This window comes from Odontomachus brunneus, unplaced genomic scaffold (genome assembly GCF_010583005.1).
Source record: "Odontomachus brunneus isolate Ranch 3 - 2012 unplaced genomic scaffold, Obru_v1 Obru_scaffold_016, whole genome shotgun sequence".
Lineage (NCBI taxonomy): Eukaryota > Metazoa > Arthropoda > Insecta > Hymenoptera > Formicidae > Odontomachus > Odontomachus brunneus.
Genome location: NW_022639466.1, coordinates 293,357 through 310,151, shown reverse-complemented (window position 1 = coordinate 310,151; position 16,795 = coordinate 293,357). Strand labels below are relative to the sequence as shown.

General features: G+C 37.1%; 1 protein-coding gene across 11 annotated transcripts in view; it reads left to right on the top strand.

Moving 5' to 3' along the window:
• The window catches only part of LOC116841528 (neurobeachin), a 581,065-nt gene that overhangs the window by 453,706 nt on the left and 110,564 nt on the right, over positions 1-16,795 (top strand). For 6 of the 11 annotated variants that reach the window (XM_032809573.1, XM_032809575.1, XM_032809574.1 and 3 more), the window contains 9 exons: positions 820-953; positions 5,251-5,361; positions 6,188-6,395; positions 8,301-8,654; positions 9,708-9,834; positions 9,933-10,041; positions 10,241-10,416; positions 10,523-10,797; positions 12,619-12,755. In XM_032809573.1, coding sequence (XP_032665464.1) covers positions 820-953; positions 5,251-5,361; positions 6,188-6,395; positions 8,301-8,654; positions 9,708-9,834; positions 9,933-10,041; positions 10,241-10,416; positions 10,523-10,797; positions 12,619-12,755 — 1,631 coding nt within the window. The remainder of the gene's footprint in view (positions 1-819; positions 954-5,250; positions 5,362-6,187; positions 6,396-8,300; positions 8,655-9,707; positions 9,835-9,932; positions 10,042-10,240; positions 10,417-10,522; positions 10,798-12,618; positions 12,756-16,795) is intronic. The other 5 variants (XM_032809576.1, XM_032809580.1, XM_032809571.1 and 2 more) reach the window with 2 other exon arrangements.

Genomic DNA, 16,795 nt, shown 5'->3' with positions numbered 1-16,795 from the left:
TGTTTTCTAAATACATATAAATACATACAAATATACTTAAAGATGTATATAAATTTATATAAAAATTTATATGCTTATATTAATATGCCACACATTGAGAATAAGATGTATAATGATACAAATACCTTAATTGCTTGTTATTTATGTATGTACTTTAAGTATATATTTTTATTATTACATTATGTCTGTGTGTGTTTATTAATGATAAAATCATAAAACGTATAGATATGAGCAAAATATTATTTGCTAAGAGTCAAATAATGACTGATGAAACGAAGATAACACACATAGTTGTTTACATGAAAAATAATAAACTGTAATTGATAGAAATTGTAGTCTCTTTTGTATTTGAAAAAGATGAATTTTATTTCTATACAATTGCATATTGCATTGATGTTGATCGTTATGCCGCATATGATGCGCAACTTATTTTATGCTTGTGACACTTTGAGTTATTCGATAGAAGTGCTGGTATAAATGTTCCGTCTTATGTTTGGTCCTTGTAAAATTCTGCACACTCCCCTACGTAAGAAGATCTACAAGGAATGTTTGTGTTTTTATTTTTATTGTACTTACATGAACATTGCAATCCACCGTGTGATTTTATACAGTCCTATTACGACAATAAACTACTAAGTATAAGACTGTATTAATAGTCATTTCATGCACTGTATAAAAAAGAAGAAGAAAAGAAAGAGATGAATCTCCCACTTTGCTGAATTCGTTGAACGCATGTGTATGGATATCGACTGGCTTTGCGTGAAAGAGTCGCAAATTTTTCATTGTTTAATACTGTATGTCTCGTTCGCGTGTTCTTAGGTAGCGGAGGAGCTATAATGAGTCAATCGGGTTCCCAAGATGACGGAGAATACGAGGTCATCATCGTCGACGAAAACAATTCCTCGATTTTGGCTGACCACGATGTGACATCGTCCGGTCCGCCGTCGACCAAGGTAAGTCAATTTGCACAACTTGTGACTACCCAAAATTCCGAAATACAACCTGAAAAGAGTGCGACAGACACTTGTCCTACTGAACAAATTCGAAAGAAGTGTACACCAAGAATAATTGAACCGAGAATCTCAGGTAAAAGTCTTGTAAATTCCGTCACGTACGGAACTCGATTCAATAGAGACGACACACACACACACACATATATATATATATATATATATATATATATATATATATACACACACACATATATATATATATATATATATATATATATATATATATATACACATTTATAAAACCACGTGTGAAGATAGAACACTCAACGAGAACGAGGACTTTTGGCATTGCGCAAACAACCACGTAAAATTTTAAGATATTAAAAAAGAAGATTGGCGAACTAGAGCATGCGACATTGTAAAACAAATTCTGTTAGCACGAGATATTATCGAAAATAACTGAAAGGCGACTGTTTCTTAGCAACATACGCACGACACGTTCGTATTACGTCGAAAAACAATTGTTTGCGCGCTGCTCGTATTTTTATTCCGCCTTCAGCTGTTAGCTGATCACGCTGAAGGGCAATCGTGTTTCAGCAGTTTTTGATAAAATCTTATGCTTATAGAATCTATCCCAATATTGCGCGCTCTGATTCGTCAATCTTTTTTCATCGATATCTCAAAATTGTACGTGGTTGTTTGCAAAATGCCGGTTGTTCTCATGCACAAGTTGATGTGTTCTAGCTTCACACATAGTTTTATATGCTTGCGTCAGTTCGATCGATACGAAACCATACTTCTGGTTCTCTATGAAGTTATGACGATTTTACTTGAGACAACTTGCATGCACTTTCGATAGATCGAGAACGTAGACACAGGACTCGATGTTTCAATCTGTCGCTTTACACAACTCTACGTAGCGAGTACGATCTGCGTGTCTTTCTAAACGTTCAATTGTACGTCTTCGATACTCTGTCCTGAGTACCTTTACGTTTATGCTCGATAGTTTCAAGTGACATTGATAGCAGCGAGATTCTAGCACCTCTCCATCACGCACTATCTTATACAGGATATTCACCGTAACCATGACCAGATATACTGGTGCCATCGCATACTGCTTCGCACTAGTTTATCACACATTATCATTCGTTACTTCAGCGATAAGCTAGAAAAGATCTTCCCATCGAAATATTCATGCATATACTGTATCATTACAACATATCAACTTGAAGATAGCTATGTTAGATTCACGTTCATTAAGACTGGATAAGGTAAATTCAACGTTCACCTCTCGATGTTTACGTTCAATTACAGCACAATCGTGCAATTGTGATATTTCCTTACGCTGTCCGTCAATTATACGAGTCTCAAATGTAGTACATATTCATTATTCACGAACCTCCTCAATATACAATTATAATGTATCATAACTTCTCGAAACCTCTGCCGTAGTTAAACATTTTTTGCAATGCCAAGCATGTAGTGTTCACTTATCGATTGGTGTCTTGCATCTACGTAGCCCCAACGTAATGACCACTATATCTCGATTATATCCTCTCGTAATAATTATCTCGTAATTATATCTTTCGCACGTGATACGTATACCCAGAGTTGAACGTTTATGTGTAAATTATGATACGTCTACGTGTAGACAACGTAAACCATGTGTGAGATGTCATCCATGTAGACAATGTGTAATCTATGAATGTCGTTTAACCGGTTCAGGACGGGCGTACTATATTTAGTAACTTGAATATCTCGACAACAGGCTAACATTTTTCAGTGATTAAGGTATCGTTTTATTCAGGATGTAAGGCTGTATATCGTTATTTATCTCTATATTTGTGATTGTCCAATTTCAAGATCGCGTTCGCTTATTTTATAGTCATTGTTTATAACATATTTTATAGCCTTTCACTTAATTGATCTTGCTGTTTTTAACGTTTATGTTCTATTTAAAGTGAGAAATCCTTTAAATTTATTATTTTCTGACTTTAAACTACAACTAATTAATGTATCGTTGAAAAATGATTATTCTTGCAACTCCAGATATAACAATATCAAATTTCGGAATCTTTTTTCCTATTTACTATTTTTTTTTTTGTTAAAATTCATTTGTTTCTTGTGTTTACGATTAAAAGAAACATGCAACTTCAAAGAGACTTTATATTCCAATACAGTTCTTTGCAGAGACTTGCTCGATGTCGGATTTCATTTTATCCATATCAGTCAAATACATTTCACAGATCTTTTATTGAAATTTATTAAATTATGAACAAAACAGGTCTTTAATATTCTGGAGCATGTTATTATCAATTAATCACTCAGAAAAAGATCCAGGAAATTTCATATACACAGCACGAACTGACTTGACTGAATTGAGTGTTGCTGGCCAGTCACATACGACTGATTTGACATGAGTAAAAGAGGAGTGTATGAAGTTGGCATCCCACTTTTTGAAATTTATAATTTTGAAAGTTGTTCCAGATTGTTCTGACTTTGTACCACATTGTTCCAAAGTAATATTATTCTCAAGTCTCATACTCTAAAACTATAATTCTTAAGCCTAGAACAACTCAGAACAAAAAAATCTCAGTTGGAACAAGAAAGGAAGCATGTATTTACTCTTGACATCGAGTACTGTTAAATCGATTTTTTTACGAATTTTCGGAGAACGAATGATCTTATGAGTCTCATACTCTAAAACTATAATTCTTAAGCCTAGAACAACTCAGAACAAAAAGATCTCGGTTGGAACAAAAAAGATAGTATAAGTTTACTCTTGGTCCGATAGACTGTTTGACAAAAAACTTTTTTTTAATTTTTCGGGCTTATAATTAAACTTATTGATTTGTGCTTTTGGAACAATGTTTGGAACAACTAGAACAATCTATATCGGTATCGGAATGCTTTATTTTTAAAAAATGGGGTGCCAGGTCAAAAATATTTTTTTCATTTTTTGGACTTATAATTCAACTTACGGATTTGTCCTTTTGGAACAATGTTTGGAACAACTAGAACAATCTATTGCGGTATCAGAATGTCCGATTTTCGAAAAGTGGGGTGCCAGCTCAAAAAATCATTTTTTTTTGTTTTATTCGAAAACCGTTTCGAATGAAGCAATATCACTTTGGAACAATGTGGTACAAAGTCAGAACAATCTGGAACAACTTTCAAAATTATAAATTTCAAAAAGTGGGGTGCCAACTTCATACACTCGTAAAAGAGCCATTACACAGACTTCAGCTTTCATACTGCCTACGTTAATAATTCGTTAGATTTAAAATGAGGAGCAACATGATAGCCAAACAAAACAGAAATACATATATCTATCCTCTGCGACTGATCGACATGGAATATTATTTTATAATTAAACCTTAAAGTGAATAGGGTAGTCATTCGTGTCCAGATACTCTTAATAACTTTTAATAGCTTTCCTCTTTATCCTGAAATTTCTAAAACTTCATATGTACTCCAAAAAAATTAATATAATATAAGGTATGTTAACTTTCGTGTTATTTAAGTTTATTTTCTTATCCAAAAATACCATTTTTACATCACGAAATAATTCGACTTTCTTTAAAATAATATAATAAATTATTTTCTGATTAATTGTTATGGTCTTAAACGTTAAATTCCAGGATTATTTGTAACTTACAAAAATTATGATTTTTTAAATGAAATAACTTATTTCTTAGATTCTTTTAAAAAAACAATGAAAAGATCACATACAATTTTATTTCTTTTAAATAACCTTATAGTTTATTAGTTCAGACCAAAAAAATACATTGTACGTGATTAACTTTTCCACTCGCTATTAAAGTGCCAAAAAGTCTTATTTACTTTTGCTTTTTTTTTAAATTGATATCCAAAACAGATGCGAAAACTGTTCCATAATTTAATAAATTTTTTTGCATATATTAACAAATTTTGCATTATTTACAAAATATTCTACATAGTTTGCATAGTTACTAATAACTAATTATCTCATTGTCTACATGACAAAGAGCTGTGTATAGATCGCGTAAACAATTTTCGTAGACGTAATTTTAAAATCTACGGCACAACCCTGTGTATACTTCACATTGCGGACATTGAGATTCGGCATTACTGAACTGACCAATTAGTCGCGAGGTTTCGTCTCGCACATAAATACGCACCTTCGAAACTCGAATCGCCGTGTATTTAACCTTACTTGTAACCCTTATTGAGCATGCGAGAGTTTGACTCTTGAATTTTTCTCATTGTTAACTTCCTCTGCTTGCATTGCTATGCGTACTAACTACTGGTTCTGAAGGGAGGTCACAGTGGTGTACCTCGGCCGCGGACTATTCTTGAGGATTACACCTTAACAGAACCAACGCTTGGCACTTCTACAAGGTCCGAACCACTGCCACGAAATCTGCAGGTAAAACTTAATCAGAGTAACAGATCAGTAACCAGTCCGGATGAGACATTGAGCGGAGAATCCGATTCCCGCGTTGCTAACACGATCATTAGCCGAGTTTATTGGAAATGTTTCTTGAGACTTTCTTACATTTCGATTTTCGTGTGACGAAAGAATAACGACAGAGGAAAGAGAGAATAATACAACGGTAACGCGCAGCAATGCCCATTTGACGGGTGCGGGAAAGAGCAAGCGATTATGTTCGACTTACATCCTCTCTTCAACGCTTACGTAATGTTGCCGTAATGTAATATACGTAGCGGTTCTTACACACGCGTACAATCACTTGGTCATATTCTACGTAGAATCACTAAGTTCGCTGTCGGGGCTTGAATACATAAGAGGCTTGGTTCTTTCTCTTTCTATGACACATTAGTTGATTGCATAGTAGTGGTGTATACTACTAATTGCATGTAAGGAAGTAAGTACATGGCACGCGAGAGTCGTAAAGTATGACCGTATGAAATTATGAAACGTTTGTATGGTATAAAATATAGCTAGGTACTTTTTTCCGTTAGTAACAGATGAATTCAGAGTACTATGTAGTAATATAGTGTTCCTGAAGCCTGAAAAATGTATCCGAATAGCTTTGCGTAATAGTTAACACAAACGTCCAGAAGGTCGAACCGACAAATTTGAACGATGCGCTTAACGAAAAATTCGTAAATCGTACGTTAATCATACACGTAATACTAATCTCATTTCACGGTCGGTTTAAGCTAAACAAACATCGCAACTTTTGAATGTGTTCTATCTTTTTCTTTCTCTTTGATCGACTTTCTCCCAGAGCAATGACTCCAGCGAGGAGACTGTACACCGCAGCAATATCACCGCGGACCCAAGTCCTTCTGAAGTTACCACCGACAACGAAAATAAACACAACTCGTCCGAGGAAGCCTGGACCGACGTAAACCTTAACGAGGATGGCGACACAATGCCGATTACGAATCCGAGGGAGGATCCACGTAATATCCACAATATCGCTCACTCGCGTGGTAAGATACTGATTAATCGACAAGTTCTCGTTAATATTAAAAATATCAAAAGGCCATTTTTCACCGTTTCAATTATTTCAATTGAACTTTCTGTTTCGTGGATTATTTTTGGAATAGTTAAAAGTTCAATTATCTGTTATGGATTTTGCTAAAAAGAAGTTATTGAAAATTGAGGACTAAACAATGTTCTAACTAGGAAGAGAGCTAAAATAATAAGAAAAAATTTTGTCTTGATTTTTTTATATTATTATACATGGGGAAAAAAGTGGCACTGTCCACGCGGAGCAAATCGCATTAAAAACAGGGAAGCAAATGAAGGGTTTATTAAAAATATTTCTATTTGAAATGAAAATATAACTATTTGATTCTTTTAGTAAGTGAAAAAAACATTGCTATAACGCTGAAAAAAAATCAAGTAAAACTAATTAAGTTCCCAGATTAAGTAAACTTAGGGTTATATCTATTGCAATTGAATGAAATTAAATAATATAATTTACAATGTAGCTATACACAATTAAGCGCTTCGAAAAATTCCCAATGATTGAACTTTCTGCTGACCACATTCCTAGACAGCACAAACTGGGACTTAGAATGGTTCTTAGAATATCTTAGAATAGTTCTATGAATGTCCTTAGAACATCCTTAGTTCTTTGAAGACTTGTGCTGTATGGGATTATTAATTTTGTAAAAATGACCTCCTGACAGATGATTCTTCATATTTTTATTTACATATAACGAAACGTTAAAATATATAATGAAAAAAAAGATCTGGTAAAACGAACCAATTCTCTGGGTTGAGCAAAGGTTACATTTCGATCACTGCGATCAAAATTGAATACAAATTAAGTCTGTTTAATAATCTATTATTGAAATTAGAATTTCAAAAAATTTAGTTAAAAGTAAAAACTGAGGAGAAAGTGAGAAGTTAATAGAAACTGAGAAGTATAATTATATAGATACTATAAGTATTCTTTTAGCTAACGGAAATGGTTGAGCTCTAACTGCATAATATATGTAATTTTATCTGATAGATGAAAGATTAAATAAATTAGACGATAAGTATGTTGAAATAATATTTTTGATAATTGGACGTTTACAAGTTTTGTTCAAGTAGAAGAAATTATTATCAGATATTACTAGGTTCTCAAGATTATTAAATAAGTTATAATATGCAGAGTTCAGATGTAAGACTTACAATCAGGGGCCATCGATAGGTTGCGTTGGTTACTTTGCTTGCTCGCAGATAAATTTTCATCGCGGAGAGATATAACAGCGAGCAAGCTTCGCTACTTGAAACTTTATATGATTTTATTGAATTTTATTGAATGCTTAGTTCGTTTGATTCAAATAAGATATTACAAAAACATAAAAATAATGCTGAAAGAATTAAATCGATTAATCCGTCATATATAACTCCCACACGGAAAAAAGGGATCTGTTACATATGGACAACTAAATATAATTTGTTATATTAGCCACTTTTTCTTTATTACAGGAGCTACTACTACTCTTTACTAGCTCTTTACTACAATTTCCTTGCTATGATAACAAGAAAATCTGCTCTTGCAACAAAAAAGTAGCTAAAGAAGTAAATTATATTTAGTTGTCCATTACAAATTTACTATGTTAGCCATTTTTCTTGCTGTAGGAGCAGATTTTCTTGTTCTCATAGCAAGAAAATAGGTTCCTGCAGCAAAGAAAACGTAGCTAACACAGCGAATTATATTTAACTGTCCATATGTAGCAAATTAGTTTGCTGCTGCAGCAAATTATTTTTATCCGTGGCGTAGTCGAGTTCGCTCAACTCGATTCTCTCGAGTTTCTTCTTGTTCCGGTTAAACTTTTTTTTATAGTGTATTAGTGTGAATGCTTTGTGCAAAGTCAGACGTATGTTTCGAAACGCAGGCGACATGCAAGACAGCGAAGGCAATGTTTTGGAGCAAGAGATGCTCAGTAATGCGGAACGCGGAGAGAAACCGTCCGCCGAGATTTCAGTGGTACGAGTACCTGATCGGTTGGTGGTGACCGCTGCATCACCGAGGGCCGACGAATTACCAATCAAAGGTCTGGTTGATCATTTACCAGTACCGACACCTTCGCGTGAAGCCTCTCTCACACAAAAGCTGGAAATGGCCTTGGGTTCGGTTTGTCCTCTTCTTCGGGAAATTATGGTGGACTTTGCCCCATTTCTATCCAAAACACTCGTTGGCTCTCATGGTCAAGAATTGTTAATGGAAGGAAAAGGTACGAGTTGCAAGGGTATGTCGAATGTATAGTTACTTTTCTGTGTGTTTAATGTGTGCATGTCTTGCTCCGAGCAAACGGAAAAGTATTACCTGGACATCTTATTGAACTATATAAGTCGTTCTGTAAAGACGCACTATAACATGGTTATACCAACGCTAAATCTTAAAATTAGATGTAACGGAGTATTATTTCGCAGCTTTCACATTCTCTACGTTTTATGAGTAATACGTTTTATGAGTTTTATACAGTATGATTTAGAATGTTCGAATCCAGTTAGATAAAAAGGATATATCTCACGTTGAATTTTATTACAACGGGCAACAGTCGTAACGCGCTTCACGTTTTTCGAAGCGACATCGAGATATATCACGTTCACAGATTGAAAAGGGTCATAAAGCACATCGAGCAACTGAAATTCGACTATCCTGGTGCAGATGTAATATTTTCGCGTCGACATAAACGTGTCCAAGCGGCCTGTTATTAGAAAAAAATAATAGTAAAGTCTAGCTACTTAATGTATTATGCCGTCGTTAAAAGATAAAAAAGGGAAATCGTAAAGATAAGAATTCGACTATTGCCTGTGTAATATTTAAAATTATACATTTAGATATGCTCCTGCGATAAACAAAAATCGAAAATAATCTCCGTGAACACACTCGATGAGACTGTCGTCACTTTTATATCCTGACTGTCTTTCTCTCTCTTCCTTTCTGTCTTCTTTATCTTTCCTCCTCTCTGCCATCTCACACCGAATATTCAAATTAGTCATTTTATGATTTCGCTTTAAGAAGATGGCAAGCGTATTCCGAGTAATCGCTCACCATTAGTATTCAACATGCGTGTAAAAACCGTTCCCCTCAGATTTTAAATTCAAGGAACGTGGCGGCTGATGGTCCCGCGACGTGTCGACGTGCTTTATTTTTAACAACACCCGATACATCGAACGACCTTTGTAAATCACGACGACGTCCGTTTTCATTTCGCGTATCTTTCTTTTATCGTTCATTGTTATCCGTGCTTTTATCGTTTATTCGTTTAACGGCGTCTCGTCCTGTAATTTGCCAGGTTTGACAACGTTCAAGAACAGCAATTCCGTCGTGGAGCTGGTTATGCTTCTCTGCTCTCAGGAATGGCAAAACTCTCTGCAGAAGCACGCGGGTCTCGCTTTCATCGAGCTCATTAACGAGGGAAGGTAAGACGTTTATTACGGTTAGGACGCGTGCACGCCAACAAAACGAAATCGAATGTTCTCGTTTCCCTACATGAAAATCGTTTCCTCACGTTGCACAGGTTGCTATCTCACGCGATGAAGGATCACATAGTAAGAGTCGCAAATGAGGCAGAGTTCATTTTGAACAGGATGAGAGCGGATGACGTGCTGAAGCATGCTGACTTTGAGGTATCGCTTGCGTTTCTCCTCGCTATTTAATTGCTCTGTAAACAGACACGACCAGTTTTTGTCGTCGTCGGAAAGTCGTCGCGAGAGCGCCTCATAAGCGCCTTCAGCGCGACGATTTTCTTTTAAACATAAGCACAACGTTATTAACGACTCTGACGAAAAAGTTATCCAACAATAACTATACTGTCGTGTTATTCAGTCTCAGTGCGCGCAAACGTTGCTGGATCGACGGGAAGAGGAGCGCATGTGCGATCATTTGATCACCGCCGCACGGAGACGCGACAACGTGATCGCCAGCAGACTGTTGGAGAAAGTCCGGAACATCTTGTCCAACAAGCACGGCGCCTGGGGATACATGGATCCAATGGCTGCAAAGTAAATGCAAACGCATCAGTTAGATCGCATGAAAAAAAAAAAAAGCGAACAAGCAAATAATTCAGTCGCTGTTCTCTACATCTCGATGCATTTTCGCTGTGCGCAGATTGGCCGAATATTGGAAGCTGGATGCTTGGGAGGATGATGCACGTAGACGCAAGCGTTTCGTGCACAATCCACTAGGCTCGAGCCACCCCGAGGCTACTCTCAAGGCGGCTCTAGAACACGGTGCACCCGAGGATGCGATACTTCAAGCGCGTCAAGAGTTTCACGCGCACCTCGCAGCCTCGCGTGCACACCAACAGCAATTGCAGTCGACGGATCTTCTGGATGACAGCGAATTGCTGTCGGACGACAGGGACCTCGACAACGACCTGGCAGGTTGGTCGACGTCGCGTTTCTGATAAACGAGACGCGACACGTTAATGACATATTACGCTCCAACGCGAACCGGTTTTTGTTTCATCACTTTTGCGCGGCAATTTCGACGAATTTGTTATTTTAATGACGTGCTCGTCAAATGTTACTTGTTATTTGGAGAACCGCAGAAATTCATTTTCCATTTCTACATGGTGCCGTATACATAAGGTGACCAGATTTTCCAGCCCTGAATTCGGGACACTTCATAAATGCGTGAAGTGGAGGGCGGATGGAGGGGGATAAAAGGATCCGAAAATTATTTGAAAATCATTGAAAATGGTGACAAATCAGTGTCCCGAATAGCACTCGAAAACATTCAGGACAAAGGGTGAAAAATCGTCTGATCACCTTAGCTGTATGTGTCGAGAAGGGAGGAGATTACTCCGTAATAATGTACTTACGATATGACCGCACGTCGTTATTTTCGGCACTCTAATACTTATTTCCGGAGACTCATAGGACACAAGCGAATGACATATGGAATACGTCGTAGTGTTATGTCCATGGCAATTACTCGGTATGAAAAGTTCGCAGCGCGCGCGCTGTCAATCACGTACACTAAAAGTTCATTGGCGCGCCAAAAGTGCCAAAAGTGCATGAATGTGAACGCACCAGTGATGCGAACGAGGTTGCGCGTCTACAACGACGTGATTTAGGACCCGATTCTTGACGGTGTGCAAACTGAAATATGCATGCGAAAATCTACAATATACGTAACGTGAATTATACATTTTGGTATGTGTATGTCATTCGCATACCGTCAAGAATCGAGCCCTTATACGGAGGACACCTTACAGCCTCCGCACAAGAACAACCGTAACATGTTAAGTTTACGGATTTCTTTGTGCGTTGACTTAAGTTTAATTTTACGTACAGGTATGGCCATTGCATTGTCAGTACTTAACGTAACGTAACATGTTACGGATGTGCTTGCGCGTTGGCTCTTAACCACTTGCTCGAGTAAGGGGCTGAGTACAATGAAAGGAATAAGGAACAGGGAACAGAGAATAAGGAATAAGGAATACTGAAAACAAGAAATAACGCTATTCCTCTATTCCTCTATTCTGCGTTGATGAATTAGATTTCATATTTTAATATTGAACTGTTCCTTATTCTCTATTCTCGATTCTCTATTCCATATTCCTTTTATTGTGCTCAGCCTCTTACTAACCACTCTAGACCAATCGCGTTCGTTTTGCACTACGAGGTTGTCATCGTGGTTATTCAATCTAGGTTGGTAACGAATCGCGGGAAATACTCGATCTTTTCGCGCCAAATAGCAAACATGGGCACACATCGATCTACATCGCTCCGCGTTTCTCACATCTTTTATCCTTCGAAAGTTAGTCTCGCGCGTTAATAAGTCTCGGGAGTGTCGAGAATAGCGATGTGCGATCGCCGGGGTGTATCGTGAAGACGTTATTTGTAAATAATCTTCTCGTTTCTCCTCAAGGTATATGTAAGGTAACCAGATTTCCAGCCCTGAATTCGGAACACTTCATAAATGTGTGAAACGGGGGGCGGGAGGTAAAAAGATCCGAAAATTATTTGACAATTATTGAAAATGATGACAAATCGGTGTCCTGAATAGCACTTGAAAAAATTCGGGACAAAGGGTGAAAAATCGGGACGTCTGGTCACCTTAGTATACATCTCCGGTGTGATGTTATCGACCACTTCACTATTGTTATTGTTTGCACGCGACAATCTAACCTAAATCTTTGCCTAACCTGAATCTAACCTAAATCTAACCTAAATCGTTTCTTTCTATTTTATCGTCAGGTCCGGTGAACATCAGCACCAAAGGCAAATTGATCGCACCTGGTATCGTGGCACCCGGCATTATATCGGTTACATCCACGGAGCTGTACTTTGAGGTGGACGAGGACGACCCGGAGTTCAAGAAGATCGACGATGAGGTAAGTGGTGCTTTGAATGGAAAAGAGAAGGCACACGAGAAACATGCACATTACACTCGATCTATATTACGATATACATATATGCACATATATTTCCTTAGCACATGTCCTTCTGCGAAATATTATGCCTTGTTTATCTTTAATAATTATTTTTCTTCGTTTTCTTTCCTCGTTAAAACGAAATACATGTATTTGGGACAAGCTGTTATGTTCGTAGTGTTATCTTTTTGAAATATAGTCAGGAGGTTGCCTTGGCGATAACACTGTTTTTCTCTGAAAGTCGGTGTCGTTGCGTAAAAGACTGAAAACAACTTTATATATTAATGTTTTCTGAGGTATATTACACTATTGAAACGCCTTTAGAATAATAAACATCGATTCTATGATACGTGTTAATTACATTATTCTGGCTAAAAATCACATTTATTCCAAATAAAAAGTTCAATTTTACGTTAACACCGTAGATACATATTTACTGCCGTTTCAAAACCGGCTTTAAAAAAATATTTTAAAAAGATTCATAAAATATTATGTAGAAACGTTACAAAAATATCAATTTTTCATGAATAATATCAATGTAATATTTCAAAAAGTAGATATAACATTTCTTGCTTACTGAGTATAACTACAAGAAGATAAATAATGAAAGCGTATAATTATTGACTCAGGCGATTAGATTTTCGCGTTCACTTCAAATAACTAATTATAATAGTTGAAAAGAAAGAACATAGAAATATTGAGTTAAAATTTTTTCATACTTTTCGAAGTTCTTGAAGGCGATTTATTTTCTTTCAAGTTTTTACTTTGTATTTTTTAATTATCTATTAAAAATTTATTTTTGAAGTCGATTAAAAGAAACGTTTTGACGTCGATTATTTTTAAACACATAAAAACTTATTTAATTATTTAAAATTCGACCATTTTTGCAGCATCAAGGTAGGACAATAACGTATAGTATATAATATATAGTGTTACATCTCCAGGTTCTCCTTATTGATTCTTAAAGCACTATATTTGTAAAATTAATAGTAAACCGAAAGAATATCGCCCATTTTGAGCTATCTGAATACAATCATAAATTGTATACCATTTTTTTGTAAATAATATATAATAAAAGTATCAAAAATTAAATAGTTTTAGATCCTCGAATCGCAACGAAAAGTAGTCCTGATCTTTTAAATATATCATCCTACTTGTTCGATAGTTCACCATTAGAAACGTCGAAACTAAAAAATATGTCACATTCTCAAAAGATATTCGTGTATTTTCGGTAAAATATTTGGTCTATTCTACATACAGAAAAATATATACTGTTTTCAAATAAATGTTACTTGATTCAAGTATTTCATACGTTTATATATACTCTAATCTATTATAAATTCATCATAAACATTAAATTTATTCAAAACACATTCTGAATTCTAATAAATTTAATATTTCATTCAAGAATATTAAATTAAAACATAAATTCGATTTACTTACTATATAAACACATTTCTTTTTCAATAAAATCTTATAATATTTTTGTAAAAAGAATATATTTTTTTTTTTGAATATATGATAATAATAATATGATAGTAAACTTTTCTGAAATGAGCATATTTTAAAATTATTATTAAGAAAATATTTCTAGTAGAACAGAACTGTTACATACACAGTTAAAAGAAAAGAAAGATAATTGACTTTCTTAACAGTAGAAAATGATATTTTTCTGTGTGTAGATACCGAATGAGGGTCATACATAATATGAGCATAGCAATTTGAAGTTCGGGCATTATTCTTACATATGCATTAATCTTTGACAGCGCTTTTTTTCTTCATAATTAGGTTCTCCTATAATATAAATATAGTGTTTTTTACTAATATGTATTCTATGATCTAGATTGTATTCTAGTTTTAAAAATATTCAACATTTTCTTGTTATTACGAGGAGGTGTTTTGGATGCAGAAATAAATATTGAGATTGGGGAAAGACTAAAAAGACGAATTTAGAATAAATTTTCTACTATAAAAATAACAGTTTATCGATAAATTGAAAAAATCTACTAAGTATAGATAGAAAAATTAATGTACTTCATACATCACATTGATAAGATTCTATCACGGTGTTTTAGGAGGATGTTTTAGTCGTTAGCACTTATAAAGTTTGAATTCTCTCTTCATATTCTACGATTCCTCATATGACTTATCTTTTTATTCAAATAGCTCAAAACCTATATAAAAATGAACGGAGTTTTTTCGACTTGGGACTTTTCGTTCATTCTTTCTCAACTCTTTTTTGCCATCTATCGATAGCATATCTTTATCAACACGTGCATTAAAACCGTGCGCGGTAATAGCGACGCCCACTATTTACATATGAAACGTTTGGGATAATATTTTACGTTGTTCTCTCTTAAACTGACGAGTGCGAGAGCCTAAGGTAGCCGCTCATAACGAAGAGTATCAATCACTTCAACCGGCGTAGAATTTGAATAAGTGCGCGCCATAAATGATGAGACGTGGCGAAAGCTTCCACGGCACCGCTGGTGGAAGTAGATTCTGGCTAGAATTAGTTCGGACGTGTCCCTTGTCTATCAGTGTCCATAAGGCACCCTACATTCATGAAGTTTACACAATAAAAAACGAAAGTCGAAAAAAAGGAAACCGAAATAAGGGAGCACGAGGAGGAGTCGATAGAGAGAGAGAGAGAGAGAGAGAAAAGGAGAGAGGGAGAGAGAGAGAGTAAAGGAGAGAAAGGCAAACTGGAAGAACTAGAAGGACGATTATCATATATCGGTCGTAGATCTCGCGTTTGTATAACTAGGGAATAAAACAAACAGAGGAGGGCCCCATGGGGTCGACCGATCTTCAGGGTCGGCAATTATGAGCCCCCCGCGGGGCCCGGTATCTGCCTACTCGCTCTTTCGTCTCTTTTCTTCCCTATCTTCCATCGCCTCGCGCCACGCACTAACCACACATCGGTGGCATATGTGAACAAACAGCTTCTCAGGAATGTACTGAAACCACCACACTTTCCCACCTAGCCGATAGACATCGCCCAGTAGAACCGCATGTTCGGCGCGGCGCGGCGTGTCGCGCGAGTGAAATTCGCGGAATTTGCATCTCGACGGTGCGGTATTGGCGATGTAAATATATAATACCACTCGGCCGCTCGCCAATTACGGTAGAAGACTCTCCAACGTGCATTTGCAGAATAAACGTTGTCTTGTTGACACACACTAACTGCGATCTCCTTCGACGCTCGTGGACGGCGGCTCTCGTCGCCCGATGGAGCTGGGGGTCCTCCGCAAGTTTCGGCAGTGAAACTTGGTCCCGACAATCTTGTCGCCGAGTCTCTTGGGTCTTACCGAAGGATTTCACTGGTCCACCTGTCGTCCCCGTTATAAGTCGGGCGGCGAACATGCTGCCCATGAATAGGACGCACGAACTCATTCCGGGCCCTCTTAATTGGAATCCTTTTTAAGAAGGAACGCTGAGCGCACCTGGAAGTGAAGAAGGCAAGAGCGCGAGAAGGAGAGAGATAAACATACGGTGCGCGCGAGGAAGCGAGATGAGGACGAGGCGGGAACGAAGATAGTGGAGAGAAGACCGGTCGTTCACGATCGAGACACGCTCATTAGTTGAGGATGTCCCGAGGGTAGGCGGGAGGCTTCGTCGAATTCGTAGGCGATGGATCACTCGATAGTCGAGCCGAGACTTAAGCGATCGTAATGCGCGGCCGCAGAAGAGGATGCACCCAGGAGTGGCCCCAGGGAGGGACTGCATATCGGGCCGTGCACTGCTGCACTCTTTTGTGTACCTCCTCGTTGGCCTCCTCCTCGCCGATCGCGCCGATTCCTCCCTTGCCTCCCCTGCCTTTTATAATGGCCCAGGCAAACGTATTTATCGTGATTTATCGTTTACACGGGTCTCTCCTTTCTCTCCCGCCCCACTGTTGCCCTTTTCTTCTCCCTCTCTTTCTTTCGCTCTTTCTTTCTCTTCCTCTCCTCTCCCTCCTTCTCTCTCTCTCTCTCTCTCTCTCTCTCTCTCTCTCTCTC